The sequence below is a fragment of the Heloderma suspectum genome, chromosome 5 (genome assembly GCF_057233095.1).
Source record: "Heloderma suspectum isolate Gila_16-S chromosome 5, 16-S_ref, whole genome shotgun sequence".
Lineage (NCBI taxonomy): Eukaryota > Metazoa > Chordata > Lepidosauria > Squamata > Helodermatidae > Heloderma > Heloderma suspectum.
Genome location: NC_139462.1, coordinates 99,344,375 through 99,364,603, shown reverse-complemented (window position 1 = coordinate 99,364,603; position 20,229 = coordinate 99,344,375). Strand labels below are relative to the sequence as shown.

Here is a 20,229-nt window from a genome sequence, read left to right as displayed (position 1 = left end):
GGAAGAAGAAACCAAATGCACAGTTACAAGATAGGGGATACGTGGCTCAACCTCACTACAAGCGAGAAGGATCTTGGAATTGTTGTCGATCACAAGCTGAATATGAGCCAACAATGTGATGTGGCTGCAAAAAAGGCAAATGCTATTTTGGGCTGCATTAATAGAAGCATAGCTTCCAAATCCCGGGAAGTACTGTGTCCAGTTCTGGGCACCACACTTGAAGAAGGATGCAGACAAACTGGAGAGGGTTCAAAGGAGGGCAACAAAGATAATCAGGGGCTGGAAACAAAGTCCTATGAAGAGAGACTGAAAGAACTGGGCATGTTTATCCTTGAGAAGAGAAGACTGAGGGGAGATATGATAGCACTCTTCAAGTACTTGAAAGGTTGTCACAGAGAAGAAGACCAGGATCTCTTCTTGAACATCCCAGAGTGCAGGACACGGAATAATGGGCTTAAGGTGCAGGAAGCCGGATTCCGGCTGAACATCAGGAAAAACTCCCTGACTGTTAGAGCAATACGACAATGGAACCAATTACCTGCGGAGGTGGTGGGCTCTCCCACACTGGAGGCATTCAAGACGAGGCTGGACAGCCATCTGTCAGGGATGCTCTGACTTGGATTCCTGCATTGAGCAGGGTGTTGGACTCGATGGCCTTGTAGGCCCCTTCCAACCATACTATTCTATGATTCTATGATTCTAACTTAAATAGAAATACAATACAGTCTGTAGGGGGAAGACTGTCACCAGGTGACCTGTCTGCCTGCTCATCTGGCTGCTGTCCAGGTGCCAACTCTTGATGGGCAGCTTCAAGGCACTTGCACTCCCTCCCTTCTTATGGTTCTTTATCTTTAAACAGGCTTTGGACTGGACAACCCTTCACAAAGAGGACATCTTCAAATAGAGGACTGTTTTCTGTAAAGCGGGAGACATGGCCACCCTACACGTGCCCTGTGAAGAAGTATACATGAATGGGGATAGGCTGCAGTTGCTCAGTATGCAAGGATACTCTTATTACAACAGAAGTGGAAAGAAGTCAGGCTACAGAACTAAGACCGGCAAGCGATGCAACTCTCCCCCCCCCCACCCCGCCGCCTACTTTACTGCTGAAGGACAAATACGACGCTGCCTCCACATAGAGATGATTTAAGTTTAGAGCAAAATGTACCATTTAATAATAGAATTTGCCCCTCAAGCATCTCGAATTACAGTAAAATCAAGAGTCAGGAACCAACAGAAAAATAAAGCAAAGACTGACAGTGACAATGCCTGGTTTGTATTCAGAAAAATTCATTTAAAGCTGTGGGTGTCAAGAGGAGGAAAATATATGTTGTCTGGCTTGACAGTGAGGTGTTGAAAAGTATAGGCAGCGGAAAGAGTCCAAGGCCTTCGTGACACGTTGTAATACTGGACAGAACGTTCTACAATAAGGAAACCTGCTGGAATTGTAAACACTTGAATCATCACTTGTCTTGTTGGCAGACTTTAACATTTGGTTGTTCCACCTCATCATCCGCCATTTATGTATGCCATATATTTTGGATGCAGAAGTATGAGGCAAGGATGGACGGGCCACCGAGCAGCAATTGCTGGCCCCCAGCACTTGCCCGAGCCAGACGAGTGGTGCAGGGCGAGCTGCGGGGCAGTCCACAGGGTGCTCGACGGCGGCACATGGGCACCTGCTCCTTCAGCAAGCTGCCATTTTCCACTCAAGTGGCTGCTTGTTCTTTTTCTTAAGAATCCCATTTACACAAATGGGGGCCTTAAAAGGGCCACAACATTACAGGCATTACAGGCTGTCCTCGGAATGCCTCCTCCAAGGGAAGCTCAGAAGACAACAACGAGGGAGAGGGCCTTCCCAGCGGTGGCCCCCCATATGTGGAACAAGCTCCCTGATGAGGTCTGCCTGGCGACAACATTATTATCTTTTCAGCGCCAGGTTAAGACCTCTTTTCCCAGGCATCTGGCAGCACATGATGAGTTTTAATCGGTCCTGGATGTGTCTTTCGTTATGACTGATAGTTCAGTGTTGCTTCTAGTTATATGTTGTTTGTGCATATCGTCTGTGTGCTTTTTTGTAAATGGCTTTTGAACTTTTTATATTGTGTTTAATGTTTTAACTTCTGTAAACCACACAGAGAGCTTCGGCTATGGGACGGTATAGAAATGCAATGAATGAATGAATGAATGAATACATAAATAAATAAATAGAGGCCCCCATTATATTGTATAAAGCTATACAATATTCTGAGCTTTCTTTAAGAGAGGGTGTTGTACCTCTTGCAAAAATGAGTTGGAGCTGGAGGCAAAGCAGGCATTACCAGAGGAGCTGTCATATGGCTAAGCAGGTGAGCTGTCTGAGAATAGCTTGAATTTTACTCATGCTACAAGCCTGAGAAGGAACGCAGGCTCAGAGGCACCCCATTGGCCTTTTGTATCACCTGACCCCTGCGGAACCGTGGCTCTGCCTTTTGGTCTTCGATACTGGCAGTTCCAAAGCACAGCAGTTAACGCACCAGGATCTTCTTCATTTGGAAAAACACTACGGTGGCAGAGAGTAAGACTCAAATGGAACATAATATTAAGTATTCTTCACTTGTGAGTGTGCTTAACGCTGGCCACTTCCTTTTTCACAAAATGGCAGCAACGCAACACTCCAATCTGGATCAGGATGCTGCTGCTTTCTTTGTGCAAGTCTTGGGGTTTTCCTTAAAGTGACGTCTTACTTATGAGAATGATTCTTGTCAGAGGAGTACTACCTTGTGATATGGAGGAAGGCATGCAGACGTACATGGGGGACAAGCCCATGTACGGGCTACAGGTTTTGGGGTGACCCTTGGGGGATGACCTCAGTCCCTTGCCTCAAGGTGGTCGCTGGCTCCCACCCCTTAGTTGTGGGCAGGCACGTTGCCTGCTTGCCCGTAGTGGTGTCACCAAGAGGACCTATGGCCCTGCACAGCACGCCTGTAATCTCCAGCACTGTCTTGTTAAATATGCTGGTACTGCTTGGAATTCTATGTCAGGGGAAAAAATGGCGTCAGTGGAGTTTGTATCTTTATTTAGTTCCTGCAGTGCATGTGTGGGAGCAAAAAAAAAATGGAGTGGAGGGAAGTGGCTGGATGGGAAGTTTAAACAGAGGTCTTGATCCAGATTAGGCCCATGTGTTTACACTAGGATAAACAAAATGGTGAGAATCAACTACATTTAGACCTCAATAGCCTAGCTCACCAGGTTAGGTCTTAGGTGTCCCATTCGCCTTTCAGACTACCACACAACCTTTTGCCTCTGCAGAGGTCACTTGCTGACAAGAGCTATTATGTGCTGCTGTTTCTTAAACTGCAATCCAATGCTGAAATGTTGCAGGGGCAGAAGCGGGGGTGAGGGCAAATATCTGCTTAATGAGCTGTGCTTTATACACCATGATAATTCATTCCTATAGTGGAGGAAGAGGCTCAGCTGAATGGTGGAAGATTTAGGACAAAAGGAGGTACTTCTTCACACAAACACATAGTTAAACTGGAATTTCCTTCTACGAGATGTAGTCTTTCAAAGCTATCCACCATTCTCGGATAGCTTTAAAAGGGGACTAGACAAATTCATGGATGTTGAGTCTTATCAATGGCTACCAGTCAGGATGGTGACATACTACCTCTAGGTAGGGATGTCAGAGGAATCCATCCAGAGAGTCTAGTCTGCTGAGCTTTCGGCGGCTCGGCCCCCTGGACTCCAGCTTGCTTGTCTATGAACTGGCCCGACTTGACCTGTGTGAGTCGGGCCAGCTTGCAGATTTCCGCCGCTGGCACTCCCATATGCAAACCCCTCGACCTCTCCTGGCCAATGTCAACATCGACAGGGGGGTTGCTTACAGAAGTCCCCCACACACCATGCACAAACTCCTTGCGCTCTCTTGCCGACACTGACACCAGCAAGGAAAGTGGAAAGGGTTTGTGCAGAGTGGCAGTGGCGGAAGGGAACTTCCCACCTTTTGCAGAAGTGCATTTATCTGCAAAATTACAGCTGTAATTTTGCAGAAAAATTCACTTCCACAAAAGGAAGAAAATTCCCAGGTTTGAGGAATAAACCCTCGGCTCAGCTTGGAAAGGCAAGCTGAGCTGGAGGCACCAGAGGAGTATGTCAGGCCCTAAAAGGGCCAGATTTAGCCACAAAGGACATCCCTACATCTATGATCAGAGCCACCACACGAGTTTGCATCACATGACAACCCACCCTGCAAATTAGTTACACAATATGGGTTATTTTCAATGCACAGTACATCTGACAGACAGGGTTTACCATGGGTTCTCCCCCTTGGTCCTCCACCTGGAATCCCAGGGTCCTGCATGGCAGAACCCGACTTGTCTGCCCGTCCCATCTCCCTCCCACCTCCGCTCACAACCCCATTTTCGTTCCACAGCATTTTCCCCCCACCCCCCAACATTTGCACAAATGGAGCCATGATATATATTATATAATTATATTATATATATAATTTCACAGTTGCGCAACTGCGCACATATGGTTGTCAAATATATATGGCCTTGCCTTGTCAATGCCCTTGTATGTTTCAGCTTTCAAAGGGAAGGAAGTGCAGTATGAAACATACAAGGAAATTGACAGGATGAGTCTGCATTTAGGCTAATTAGACAGCTGTTGACACAGACAGGTCGGGAAAAGGGGACAAGATCGCCCACTTAGCAAAGTGATCCCCAGGGTTTTAAGTGTTCAGCTGACACTTGTGGGTGCTCTGCTTCCATTCCACACTTCCCAGAGCCTCCACCAAGTCCTTTTAAGAGAAATCTAGGCTCCTCCTCCTTTTCGCAGCTCCCATTCACAATAACCGCAGCAAATGCTCTGAATGGGAGCTGATGTCACTGGTGTGAGGGGCTTGAGATGGCTCAGGCAGTTGTCATTGGGAAGAGTGGCAGGGATTGTTGCCACTCTTGCTGAGCAGCTCTGTACTCAATTGCTGCAACCTACAATGGGTTGGCTCTGCGAGGTTCAGATGACATGCCAACCCATCGTGGGTGAAGCACCCGCTACAACAACAAGCCATAAGTTGTAAGGGTGGCTGTTGCCCCAAAACAAGCCACCTTGCTGGAAGTGGTCCGGGTTCAGATGACACAACAACCCATCATGGCTTATTTCACATGACAACTCACAATGGGTTGCTGAGTTATGCATGTCAGCGTGTCTCTGAATATCAGTTGGTGAATAGTAACAGTGGAAGAGGGTGATTGCATCCCTGGAGGTTTACCATAGGTATCTGGTTGTCTACTGTAGGTAACAGGATGCAGTACTAGACAGGTCTCTGGTCTGATCCAGCAGGGCACTTATGTTCTTACGTTTTTTCCTCCACAGGCAAAATAGGGTAAAATGTGGCTACTTTCAAGCAACCAATTAGAGAATTACATTCCTTCTCTTGTCTTACAAAAGAGGGATTTCCAGCATTGAATATTTATGTGATTCGCTCTTTTGTATTAAAAAAATATTTCAATTATTTTTTCATTAAAGATTTAAACAAAACTTTAAACTATATTTTAGAGTATACCCTTTTGCTACCTCCATACATGCTACTGCTAATAATAGAGAGGCTAATTCTTTATGGCTTGTAGAGTTCATTACATCCTCGCAAATGGAAAGAAGTGGTTAGAAAAGGTTTGGTGCAATTGTGATTTAGTCATTTTTCCTCTAGACAGTGTGTAGAGCAAAATCAAGAATTAACTAAGTAACCAAGAATCAATTTCTCATATTCAACTCTTCTAAGGAACACTGCAGCAAAGCGAGCAGTTCACTGAAAGAATATATTAGGGTGCAATCCTATGCAAAGGAATGTTCACATGGATCCTACACATGTCTAAACAGAAAAAGGCCTACGATTTCCAGCATGCCTGGGGCGATGCCCAGAAATTTTAGGATTTTTTTCTCTCTAAATATGCATAGGGTTAAGAGTAGTTCATTAGTATTCATCTTTTCACACATGAGTGAACGAGGCACTTAATTTTTTGTGGGGAATAACCCAGAATTAGAGACCCTACGTAGAACTAGTAAGACAACATGAAACTGCCACCAGCTGTTCCCAGAACCTCAAAATGTTGGCAGCCAACATTTCCACAGTGCCCCCAAACAATGGCTGCAATCTCTGTTTACTTGTACTCTGTTCAGTGAAACATCAGTGCCACTTACCTCCAATATCTGGCCGAAGTTTATTGTCATAGCCTTGGAGTAAGGAGTTCAGTATATGAGTGACATCTCCTTCATGAATCTTTGGGGCAAGGACCCATGTTTTATTCACTGTTAGATCTTCATCATCCTCATCATCTGCTTTATCAGTGCTAATGGTAATTGAATAAAATATTGGGGAGGAAAAACATAGTGAAACTGAACAGTGTGCAGAAATGAAATATAACCATCGCCATTGCACAAAATGAAAATATGGAGGCACAGTAATGCCAGCAATAAGGATTACAGGTGAAGTCAAAAGCTGATTTCAAAAACATATGCAAGTGCTTATTTCTAGGGGAGCAATCTTAACAATTATAAAAAATCATTTTACTACTCTGATGCTGCAGTCAAAGAGACTCCAATTAACTCATAACATTAAATTCTCTCTCACACAATTTAGTCTAAAAATATGAACATAGGTTAAGGATTATTGTTTAAACTCTAGTGGCACAAGTGTATAGGGCTAATACATGGGATGCGCTCATTAGTGGAGCAGAGGTTTTTTGTAGAATTCAAAAAAAAACTTTCAGGGATATTTGCACACATTCACTAAAGAGCAGTAGCTGCTGCAAATAAACACAGCAGTTACTGTGAATAAGTGCAGTAGTTGCTATGAATTTGTGCAAATCTCCCCAAAAGTAAAAAAGAAAAAAAGGAAAGTTAAAATTGTATAAACCTCCCCGAAGGTGGGTGGGGGGGAAAGGTGTAGCTGTCTAGGGAGGCTACAAAGAAAAGGAATAAATTGACAAGAGGCATTTCAAGACATAACAGAGAGGGAATATCGTTATGCCAGGCTAGTGTATTAACAACTGTACTACTGAAGAATGTAAATGGCAGGAAGGCAAAACTGTGCAACAAAAAATAAAAATATTTTTTTTAAAGGTTACAAACGTGTAAAGGAAATTCTCAAGTGGCATTCCTAGGTTACGAACGCGTAAAGGAAATTCTCAAGTGGCATTCCTAGGTTACGAACGCGTAAAGGAAATTCTCAAGTGGCATTCCTAGGTTACGAACGCGTAAAGGAAATTCTCAAGTGGCATTCTTTGATGTATCGGAGGAGGGAGGTGAGAGGCAGCACTAGCGAGATTGTGAGGAGCGACCAGGTTTTTCACCACTCTTGCCAGGTGGTTCTGCCCTTTCCAACAAGCCATGCATAAGCCACTATGCCGGGTTCGTGTGTCACATGAAGCCACTCTGAAAACAAGCGATCCTGAACAACTCAACAACAAGCCGTTGGTTCTCAGGGTGGCTTGTGCATGGTTAACAAACCATGCTGAAGCCACCGTGCTGGGTTCAGATGTCACAACAAGCCACCCTGAAACAAAGAAGGGTTACAACCCACCACAGGATTTCGTGTTGTGTGAACCAGGTCACTGGGGACAATCACACTCCTTTAATTCAGGAAAATTAGGAGAAAGAGGCAATATAGATTATTTATTCACTGGCAGTGCAATCCCAGGCATGTCTACTCAAAAGTAAGTCTTATTGCTTTTGATGGGACTTACGCCCAGGCCAATGTACATAGGACTGCAGACTTAAATAAATAGGGGTGTGTGTGGGTGGGAGTTTTGTTTAATTTATTACATTTAGACTTCATGTTTCTGCCAATGTACACAAGGTGGCTTCCCATTTAAAATATATGATCTAACAGATGGGATACAGAAAGAAAAAAAGGAGGGGGAAGAAAAAGGAAAAACAAATACATGCAGATACCAATTCTTACACACTTATATTTTCTACATTTTTTATACTCTTCAAAAGCACAGTAGGGTAAATTAAGCCAGCCATCCTAGAAAAAGATGGCATATGGCACTTGCTAGACAAAGACATAATCTTTTTAAAATCCCCCGAAAACATACATTTAGGTTTTTTACAGTTTAAAATATAAGTATAAAATGCACACAGTGACACAGAATAAAATATCATAGACATAAGGTAAGAATCAATGTACATCTAATGTACATTGGTTATGGTAAAACCTTGGAGGATACAGTAGCATTTACATACTATGTGTGGGGTTTGTTTTTTCTTAAATTTTCAAACAAATGGAGATTGTTTTGTGGTGTCTAGGTTGAAAAGTTATTATAAAGCTTTTCAGTGATTAAGATATCCCAGGTTTTCTTATACCAAGGCAGCAGAAGAGAAGGCATACACTTCTGTTCACAGAATGAAATCCCACAACTAATTGTACCAATTCCTTTCCTTTGGCTGCATTTTTTTTCACTCTCTTCCCTTCCCCTTGCTGCCTTTCATTTTACAGCTACAGCATTCGAATTGCTCAAATTGTTCCAGGACATTCGACCATGATAGCAGGATTAGCTCACATTCTTCCTTCAGAGATTCAAATCACCACCTTAATGACTCTCCAGTCTGGCAGGGACAATTGGCTATCAAGCCAGAGACTTCCCATATGGAAACATGCCACTATACTATCTGCAGTTTTAAAGTCACCTGGTTTTCACTGCCAAGCAAGCCTATTAGGACCAAGAACAATGCAGTTAGTTTCATGGATCCAAGGGGGGTGGACTGTTTTTTCTTAAGCAGCAGCCCTCCTTTTCCAAAGGGACTCTTGTCCCCTCTGGAGGACTCCTCTTCGGAAGATCACCTGGAGCCACCTGAGCCAAGCACCACAGAGGAGCTACCTGTGTCTTGAGGTGGATCAAGGGGAACCTGGGCCCTCTGGGCAGACAGCTATCAACCCTAACTGCTTCTTTACCATGAAATTTTATTTTATTTTGAAATAAAATTAACAAAATAATGACAGCAAAAAGAAGAATGTAGATAATAAATCAGAATCACCAAAGAAACAAAGAAATTTACTAATTATAAATCTTAGTCTATAACTGAAATGATTATGGAACATCTACAGCAAAACTGCATAAGTAGGAGCTCAATACCTAATGAAAGTAAAAATACAAGTTATACAACATATAAAAGGGGTATGTGAGAGTGTATGTCATTTTGTGTGTACGCGTGTATTAATCAGAAAAAAATATGCAACTGTACTTGGTTGGAATTCTATCAAAAGTTTGAAGAGCTTCAGGAAATAAATGGAAACCATAATGCCATAATTGAGTTAGGATTCCTTGCTCGCTGCACTTGCTGAGTAAATTTATACATACTCATAGTCTCTCAAATTTGATTAATTCACTGCTCTTTAGTTCGTTGCTTTGGAGGCTTCCGGTTACATGCTATACATGGCTGCAGCTGTATACAATTGCCTGAGAAGGTCTTTATGAGGGAATCCAGGATCATTAGGTTCAGAAAGAACCATCAACCCTAACTCTCATGATGTAGTTGGCTACCTCTCAGACTCAGAGGCAGATGCTGAGTGGCCACCTAGCCCCAGGGAGCACAGGTATCAAAAGGTCAAGGCTCAGCAAGGGGCCAAATGCAGAAGTGCCCACCCAAGGAATAAGGGCTCCTTGTGAATAAGGATGGGCAAATGACCAATTTTGACACTCATTGAGGCTCTTCTTCCACAAACATGGGGGGGGGGTCAAACAAGAAAAGTGGATACTTTCGAACAGAAAGGAAGTATACTTTTCCAAGCACACAACCAAATGAGCCCTTTCCCCCATTCATTAAAGCATGAAAATGCATCTGTTTTTAAAAATCGTGCAATTTCATGCACAATTTGAACCACACATTTTTCAAAAAAGACACACTTTGAGAACACAGTCCCAAGCTTGAGAATGTACAAGCTTTTCCTGAAAATCGTGGTCATGTTTGCATTCGTGTTTGGGGTTGTGAGCAGGGTATTTTTGTCATAAGTAAAGGCATGCTCGTGAGCAATGCCATTCATCAGGTGGCACTAATGGCCTGCAGCTATGCTCTGGGTGGGGCTCAGGTTCAGGCTTCCATTCAAGGCACTAGAATCCCTGCCTGTATTTCTGGGCTGTGGTAACCCAGCTTTCCTCTGGATCTCCCTGTGTTTGACTTTGGAAGGCCTACTGACCTTACTTTTGGAATTGACCCTGCCTTGATCCCTGAAGCTATGCCCCAGTACCACCAGAAGCAGGACAAGTGGCAAAGTGCTTCTGAAACTCAGGAGACTTTTAAGACAAACTTGTAATGTGGCACACAGGGTATAGCATTCAAAGAAAGCAAACCCCAAATCCCATTTGGCATGTGTATGCTTAAAAAGGTAGCTCTTTGGATGCTGGCCAGCCTTATTTTCTTCAAAAATGAAAATGGTTAGCTAGTAAATTATTTTTCCCCAATACATTACTGCTACACTAGATGTAATTCTATTGAGTTATTTTCTGCATGCTCTTATGAAGATGAAAGAAAGGGGTGCTAAAGAATACAAACAACTGCATGTCAATTTATTACTTATCCTTCAATTGGATAAGGTCTAAGTTGCTGCTTTCCAAATATTTGCAAGGAGAAAAATGGGTAAAGCTGGAATGGATCTGCAAATTCATTTGGCTGATCCCCCTCAAAGGTCAAAGAGTGCCTTGAAGTAATTTTCTCTCTATTTGAATCGAATGAGCGTGGACTTCACATATTCCTCCAGAGCTAAAGTTTGCCATCTCCATGACTCACTCCAACAAAATACCAAGCAATTGCTAGAGGCTTCAAGTCAAAGAAAATGTACCCAAACTGAAGGCGGTAACCACAGCAAGCATCAGCATATTTTTGGCAGACAGACAATGGACACCATTAATTAATGTGAAAAACATACTGAATGCATAGAAGGCCATTCTAAACTTATATTAAGCCCAGCTATTTCTGAGTAATGGCAGCGGGGGGGAAGACCCCTAAAGTTAAACATATGTTACTTCTTCTTCTGAGTCCTAACAGGAGGCTGCTCAACTGAGTATATACTCAGCCTTGTCCAATCTGGTGCCTGCCAGATGTTTTGGATTTCAACTCCCATCAGTCCCTGCCAGTATGGCCAACAGTCAGAAAGCATGGGAGTTTTAGTCCAAAACACTTAGAGGGCACCAGCTTGAGGAAGGCTGGCTTAGATGCCCCCATGAGTCTGTTACGTACATGGGCCAACCCAGAGCTCTGCATGCTCAGAGGAATGCTTGCATGGATGGGTTTTCTGCACTGAATGAATGGCTGATCCCAGTGGTACAGCTAAAGAATTTCAGACTCTGGACTTAATGATCTTCTGGAAGCCCCCTTTTAGATGTCTATGTGCAATATTTCAGCTACGAAGCACACTGCTCATGTTTCTCTTCTATGCGCCCTCCCCACTGCCATTCCATGCTTTACAACTGCTTCTACATTCCTGACACGTTAGAATGATGACAACAGAACTGTTCATCAGAGCTGATTTCAGCTCTGAGTATGTGCAGTTTTGCATTGCAGCCTCTCTTAAATCATAGCACCATCATGACTACAGGAATAAAAGTGAGTTTGCTTCTTCTACCCTGTTGCCCTCATTACTTGCAACTTCCTGGCTGCTCATTTGGGCCCCTCCTGGGCTGTGGGGCCGTGGACTTCAGCCCCAAGATGTAAGCCTAGCTGCACCGGTGGCTGATCCAACAAGGCAGTTCTGTGCAGGGGCCCACATCTGGAACAGCTGCTCAACCAGGGTGCTTGGCATTACACCAATGATGGATATTTAATCTTAACTCTGAGGACGGTCTTTTCCTTTTACTGTATAAATAACACACTATTGTTCAAATAACAATTTTCTGAGTAGAATCACACTTCCACACAACAAAATAATGGGCTAGGTCTTTACAGCAGTGATGGGGACCCCTGGCCTGAGGGCTGGATGGGGACTCTTGCTTAATTTCATCAGGACCCCAAGCATTTCCAGAGAGCTTTTTCCCACCCAGCATCCACCTCCTGAAAAAGGCTGGCAAGGAGAACAGCTGCCTAGGTACCACTCCTGGAAGGTGCTCAGAACGTCTTCCAGTCGCAGTGCCCAGCCCTCCCTCGCCCACCTTTCATGCTCCAGTAGAAATATTCCCTGCTAGAAGGAGCAGGTGTGTGTCTTCATCTGCTTCCCTCTCCAGGGATCATTATGGTATTGCTCCTGTTCGTTACAAGATCCCACCCTGAGCACTGAGAACTCAGGAGATGAGATTACGACTCCCTGGCATTATGCTCCTAGGCATTACATTTTTTAAAAAAATGGTATTGAAGAATATATAATACAATTAATTGATTGGTTAATGGTTGTTCGTGACCCCTGATTGATTTCCCCCCCCCCATGGATTGATGGCCTGTGAGAGAAAAGAAGTCCCACACACACCCCTGCTTTATTTATTTATTCTATTTAATAAGGGTGCAATCCTATGCATGTTCAGACAGAAAAAAATCCTACAACTCCCAGCAATGTTGGAAGTTACAGGACTTTTTTCTGTCTAAACATGCATAGGATTGTGCCATGAATGTATACACCACTTAAAAAGTCATATAACTTTTTATAAAAAAACATTTTTATAACTTTTTTTATAAAAACATAACAAACACAATATAATATTAAAAAGGAAAAAGTCAATTTTAACATAGAGCAGGATGGGCAGAAGGTAAATTGGGGTTTCTGACTTCCAGCTGCTTAACACCAGCAACAAAAGAGCTTTCTCCCTTTCTAAGGGCTCCTTCACATGGAGCTTCTATCCTGAGATTGAGATTGCTCCTTCACGGACGTTTGTGGGCTCTTTACATAATGCCACGACCCAGCCGTGAACCTCCAGGGCATTTCCTGAACTAAATGCCCTTTGTTCCATTTTTAAATAGATCGCAGATAATGAGCTATCATGGATCACTGCCTTGTTGTGGCGAAGGGGCTTGCGTAACTCAGTGAAGCTATAAGCTATGCCATGCAGGGCCACCCAAGACGGACAGGTCATGGCGGAGAGTTCTGACAAAATGTGGTCCACTGGAGAAGGAAATGGCAACCCACTCCAGTATTCTTGCCAAGAAAACCCCATGGAACGTATCACAAGGCTAAAAGAGATGATGCCGGAAGATGAGCCCCTCAGGTCGGAAGGTGTCCAATATACTACTGGGGAAGAGCAGAGGGTATTTCCAAGTCACGCCAGAAAGAGTGAAGCAGCTGGGCCAAAGCCAAAAGGGCACTCAGCTGTGGATGTGTCTGGTGGTGAAAAGAAAATCTGATGCTGTAAAGAACAATATTGTTTAGGAACCTGGAATGTAAGATCAATGAATCAAGGTAAGCTGGAGGTGGTCAAACGTGAGATGGCTAGATTGAACACTGACATCTTGGGAATCAGCGAACTAAAATGGAAAGGCATGGGCAAATTTAATTCAGGTGACCACTATATCTACTACTGTGGGCAAGAATCCCTTCGAAGAAATGGAGTAGCACTCATAGTTAACAAAAGGGTGGGAAAAGCAGTACTGGGGTACAATCTTGAAAACGATAGAATGATCTCAGTATGAATCCAAGGCAAACCATTCAACATCACAGTAATTCAAGTCTATGCCCCAACCACTGAGGCCAAAGAAGCTGAGGTTGATGGGTTCTATGAAGACCTACAACACCTTCTAGAACTAACACCAACAAAAGATGTCCTCTTCATCATAGGGGATTGGAATGCTAAAGTAGGAAGTCAAGAAATCACCGGGATAACAGGCAAGCATGGCGTTGGTGTACAAAATGAAGGAGGACAAAGGCTAATAGAGTTTTGCCAAGAGAACACGCTGATCATAGCAAACACTCTTTTCCAACAGCACAAGAGGCGACTCTACACATGGACATCACCAGATGGTCAATATCGAAATCAGATTGATTATGTCCTTTGCAGCCAAAGATGGAGAAGCTCTATACAGTCAGTAAAAACTAGACCTGGAGCTGACTGTGGCTCAGATCATGAGGTGCTTTTTGCAAAATTTCAGCTTAAATTGAAGAACGTAGGGAAAACCACTAAACCATTCCGGTATGACCTAAATCATATCCCTGATGAATATACAGAGGAGGTGAGGAATAGATTTCAGGGATTAGACCTGATAGACAGAGTGCCTGAGAAACTATGGACGGAAGTCCGTAACACTGTTCAGGAGGCAGCAACTCAATCCATCCCAAAGAAAAAGAAATGCACGAAAGCCAAGTGGCTGTCTGATGAGGCTTTACAAGTAGCTGAGGAACGAAGGAAAGCAAAAAGCAAGGGTGAAAGGGGAAGATATATCCAACTGAATGCAGAGTTCCAGAGGATAGCAAGGAGAGACAAGAAGGCCTTCTTAAATGAACAATGCAAAGAAATCGAGGAAAACAACAGAATGGGAAAGACTAGAGATCTCTTCAAGAAAATCGGAGATCTCAAGGGAACGCTTTGTGCAAAGACAGGCATGACAAAGGACAAAGAAGGCAGGGACCTAACAGAAGTAGATGAAATTAAGAAGAGGTGGAAAGAATACACAGAAGAACTATACAGGAAAGATCTGAATGTCCCTGATGGCTATGAAAGTGCAGTCACTGAACTTGAGCCGGACATCCTAGAGAGTGAAGTCAAGTGGGCCTTAGGAAGCATTACTAACAACAAAGCTAGTGGAGATGACAGTATTCCAGCTGAGCTATTTAAAATCCTAAAAGATGATACTGTTCAAGTGCTGCACTCAATATGCCAACAAATTTGGAACACTCAACAGTGGCCACAAGACTGGAAAAGGTCCGTTTACATTCCAATTCCAAAGAAGGGCAATGCCAAAGAGTGTTTGAACTACCGCACAATTGCGCTCATTTCACATGCCAGCAAGGTGATGCTCAAAATCCTACAAGCTAGGCTTCAGCAGTATGCAAACCGAGAACTACCGGAAGTACAAGCTGGGTTTCGAAGAGGCAGAGGAACTAGAGATCAAATCGCCAACATTCGCTTCATCATGGAGAAAGCAAGAGAATTCCAGAAAAACGTCTATTTCTGTTTCATTGACTACGCTAAAGCCTTTGATTGTGTGGATCACAACAAACTCTGGCAAATTCTTAAAGAGATGGGAGTACCAGACCACCTTACCTGTCTCCTGAGAAACCTGTACAAGGGTCAAGAAGCAACAGTAAGAACCAGACATGGAACAACCGATTGGTTCAAAATTGGGAAAGGAGTACGACAAGGCTGCATATTGTCGCCCTGCTTATTTAACTTATATGCAGAATACATCATGAGAAATGGATGAATCACAGTTGGAATTAAGATTGCCAGGAGAATTATCAACAACCTCAGATACGCAGACGATACCACCCTAATGGCAGAAAGCGAAGAGGATCTAAAGAGCCTCTTGTTGAGGGTGAAAGTGGAGAGTGCAAAAGCTGGTTTGAAACTCAACATTAAAAAAACCAAGATCATAGCATCTGGCCCCATCACTTCCTGGCATATAGAAGGGGAAGAAATGGAAGCAGTGACAGATTTCATTTTCTTGGGCTCCAAGATCACCGCAGACGGTGACTGTAGGCATGAAATTAAAAGATGCTTGCTCGTTGGGAGGAAAGCTATGGCAAACCTAGACAGCATAGTAAGAAGCAGAGACATCACCTTGCTGACAAAGGTCCGTCTAATCAAAGCTATGGTTTTCCCAGTAGTAATGTATGGCTGTGAGAGCTGGACTATAAGGAAGGCTGAGCGCTGAAGAACTGATGCTTTCGAACTGTGGTGCTGGAGAAGACTCTTACGAGTCCTCTGGACTGCAAGGAGGTCATATCAGTCAATCCTAACCCTGACTGCTCATTGGAAGGACAGATACTGAAGCTGAAGCTCCAATATTTTGGCCACCTAATGCGAAGAGAAAACTCTCTGGAAAAGACCCTGATGCTGGGAAAGACTGATGAAGATTGAAGGCAAAAGGAGAAGGGGACGGCAGAGGATGAGATGGCTAGATAGCATCACCGATGCAATGAATATGGGCTTGAGCACGCTCCGGGAGAGAGCGCAGGACAGGAAGGCCTGGTGTGCTATGGTCTATGGGGTCACAAAAAGTTGGACATGACTGTACGACTGAACAACAACAACAACGAGCTATCAAACTACCCCGTTGTGTTCCACTTTAGTTTCCTCTGAGAAAAGAGTAAAAGCAGCAAGAAGAGGAGAGAGATCACTAATAGATAATGGAAGATTCAGATACGGGGAGAAGGAGGGGGAGGGGGAAGGGGAGGGGGGAAAGGAAGTGCATGTAAGGGACTCAGTTGTGATACTGCATTTAAAATGGAAGCAGAATGCCCCATTTTAAATTCAGTATTTTAGGGTGTAGGGATGCCCTAAAGCAGGATATTGGGATGGAAGAAAGCTTTGAGGGGCTGGGAGAACCAGGCATGGATTTGTGCTTGATGGGACTGTGAGCTCCATTTTGGTACTGAAAATAAAGTCCTGGGCTGAGCATATGTTCAGAGGGAACCTTGTTCCTTAGTACTAAAGGTATTTCCACACTATTTTGCACCTGGCACTGTATGGTGGACCTCAGGGTTCTAGTAAAAAACAAAGTAGATCTTGCAAGCCTGAAGTTTTAAAGCCCAAGCTTTAGAGGACCTACTTAATTATTGTTCCTCACAGACGGCTATAAGACTAAGCAGGCATGCCTTAACATTGTATGGGGAATCTACATACTGATGGGCTTCACACATAACAATACACCATGGTTTATTTAACTCATGGTTTATGCATGGTTTGTTGCCCTACCCAGGGTTCGTCTGACAGATGATGAAACAAACTGCGGGTTTTTTTCTCAATCCCTGGGTTGCTTGTTTCCCTCCTCTTTCACCTGCACTCTGTTTGTATCCCAAGTACCTTTGTGGTGCTGTAGTACTGGCATGTAGAGTAGCTTGTTGTTGTTGTTATCACTGTTGCCCACTGCAATAAACCATGAACAACCCACAGTTCTGTATCCACACATAACAACAACGCATGTTTTAAACAACGTGGAGTTCAAAACCCAACAGCAAACCATGGGTTCTCATTCTGTGTTGTTTGTGGTTAACAAACCATGGTTTGTTCACACAGCTGGGTTTGCACATCACAACAACCCAGAATTCAACAATCTACACTATGAGTTAGTATTATGTGTGAACCCAGCCACTGGCAGTTCCACAAAGAAGGGAACAGAAAGACTCTGTAAAGTTAATGCTATATTTTGCATTAATTGAATTTCTAGTGTGTTTACTCTTGAAGTTTAATGCAATTTCTATTTAAAACTATAATAATATCTTCCCTCAATCTGTTCATTTCCTCTCCCCTTCCCTCCCATCCTGCCCACTACCAGTATCTCTTCATTTTTCCCTCCCCGTTTCCTACTATAATATTGCCCATCCCATTCTGTAAATGAGCAAAAGAAAGGGGGAGAGTTGGAAGAAGCTGCAGCTGGGTACAAATATAATTTTACACTGCACACAACAGTACTAAACTAATCCAAACAATAAATATGTTTTAAAAGGTTTCTAAAGAGAGAGAGAGAGAGAGAGAGAGATTTCATTATTTTGCCTGAGGTATTGGCAGCCATGGTGCCATCAGGGCAGGACTCTGGGGCAGAGGTCCAGAGCCCCACTGAGCAGAACGAGTAGGAGGGCCCCCAAACACAACATGGCTGGCTTGCCACATTTTGAAGTGAGTGAAGTAACACACATTACCCTCTAAAGACAACCTGGTGCCCTCCAGATGTTTTGAACTATGCCTCCTATAAGCCCCAGGCACCACGGCCAACGGTCAGGGATTTGGGGAGTTGTAGCCCAAAACGTGGAGGGCCTATAAAGAGAGGGGAATATCTTTTAAGTCCAGAGTCTAAAATTACCTAACTGCACCACTACTGGCAACTCCCTTTTTGAAAGTGTGAAAACAATTTTGGCTCCTTGTAAATGAGGGATGCTACATAACACATAGCATTATTATACCACCAGCTTGTCTCTCACATTCCGAAGCCCTGTGTAATGAGGTACAATAACACTAAATTACTTTACAGGGTTTTTGCTTATGTTACTGAGAAAGTGTATGTGTGATGCTTTGAATCCTTAGAAAAAGTACTGCACCTCTCTCTCTCTCTTGCTCTCATACACACACACACACACCCCCCTCACAAAGGGAGAAGCAGTCCTGAATCTTGATCACATCCTTTATTCCACCCACTACAAAAGCAGCGGCCCCAGGATTTAATAGGATGGTGAGGAAGCAGAGCAGAAAGCTCTCCTTCCACTCATCACCTCTTTCACGGTGCTTTACCCATCCCCTATAGGCAGGGCCAGTACAAGATATTATTGCTGCCCGAGGAAGAGCAGCCAATGGTGCCACCACAACCCCTAAGTCAAGGGGCAGAGTGGCAAAGGCTAGTCAAGTTATTTCAGCACCTGAAGCAGAAAATTGCACAACTACCTCTCCCATTTCCTGGCAGTAAAAAAAATGCAATCCTTGTTTTTAAACTATTTTAAATTTCTGAATGTTAAAGATCTTGCATGGTGTTTTATCATACTGTGAACCACCGGATACTGGGCATATAGAAATGTAATGAATGAGTGATAATATATTACATAACAAGTTACTGCCTTTTCATGACTCCAAAAATTTGCTGCCTGAGGAGGACGCTTCACTCCACCTAATAGTAGAACCAGCTCTGCCTATAAGAATGAATGACAAGCATTGACTTACAAAGGACAAAGATGATAGATAGATAGATAGATAGATAGATAGATAGATAGATAGATAGATAGATAGATTTGTATGCTTGGGGATTAGTGGTGGGTCTAAAGCTGCCCTCCGTCCATGTTAATCCCCTGCCATTCAAAATCAGGCCTGCTCTTATCTCTAAGATCAGCCTGAGTTCCATTTCCTGGAATGGAATGGGCTGTAGCTCAGTGGTAGATCACCTCAGTGGTAGGGGCATGCAGAAGGTTGCAGGTTCAATCCCAGCATCTCCATGCAGGGCTGGAGAAACCCCTGCCTGAAATCCTGGAAAGCCACTGCCAGTCAGTGTGGACAATACTGAACTAGATGGACCCATGGTCTGACTCAATATAAGACAACTTCCTATGTTCCTATGAATACTGAGAAATTGCTGTTTATCATTATATACCCCCATATACACCGAAAAACATTTGTAAAGGAATGAATAAGGGACAATTACTGCCTAGAAAGTTCAACCTGAGATGGCTATGCGGACGTTGAGTCAATAAAACTAGTCTGTGAAGGTGAAATAAGGAAGGTACTTGTGTGCCACTCTGGGGGAGAAAATAGGTCAACTCTGGGATGCAGGTTCACCGGGGGGATTTTGAACTGTGATTGAACCAAGATTTTGAGATTCTCTCTGCTGTTCACTTGAAAGAATGACGAAATGAGTATGAATGAATTAATGACAAATACATATTAGTAGATCTCACATCATTATGACCACAAAATAGGTGTTTTGCCTTACTGGAAGTAGGGCTATTCCTCCAACTAATTATTTAAAAAACAGAGCTTTGTTGCATGCTCTGTGCACTTTTGTCTCTCTAGGAGCTTCACTGGAGGCCGATTTATGCATAACCTCTTAAAAACTCTGATAAAAGCAAGCAGGGGTGTTAGTAGGCACTTAAAACATTTGGGGCCCAAGCCCACAGGACACAAACCTCCACAAAACATGCCTTTACTCATTTATATCTACATATGCAAATTTAGAAATAATTACCAGAATGTATTTACATTGCACAAGAGGCAAAGTAAGTTCTCACCCAAACCATTGCAAAAATAATATAAATTCTTCCATTAATTTGCATCCTGACCCAGACCATACCAAATCAATGGAAAAGGTTTTTTTTCGCTCAGCTTAATTGCCATGCAGAGGAAAACTGAAGGGAATGCTGCAGCATGAGTGTGTGTGTGGGGGGGAGTGTTGCAGCATGTGGGAAGCACATGTTAGACCGCAATCCTATCAAGATAGGCGGCCGCCTCCAAACTCGGAGGCGACCACCTATCCAAAGCAAGGCAGGAGAAGCATGGAGGGGATCATTCCCTCCATGCTCCTCCTGCCCTGCATTTTTGGCTAGACAGCCGATTGCAGCTGTCTAGCCACGGGAGCATGGAGCAGGGAAGGAGGCTGCTGTACGACACATAGCATGTGTCATACATGAAGTTC

General features: G+C 43.5%; 1 protein-coding gene across 1 annotated transcript in view; it reads right to left on the bottom strand.

Annotated features, from left to right (window-relative positions):
- Positions 1-20,229, bottom strand: part of GABRG1 (gamma-aminobutyric acid type A receptor subunit gamma1) — a 122,746-nt gene that overhangs the window by 65,500 nt on the left and 37,017 nt on the right. The window contains exon 2 of the mRNA XM_084856858.1: positions 6,184-6,332. Coding sequence (XP_084712984.1) covers positions 6,184-6,332 — 149 coding nt within the window. The remainder of the gene's footprint in view (positions 1-6,183; positions 6,333-20,229) is intronic.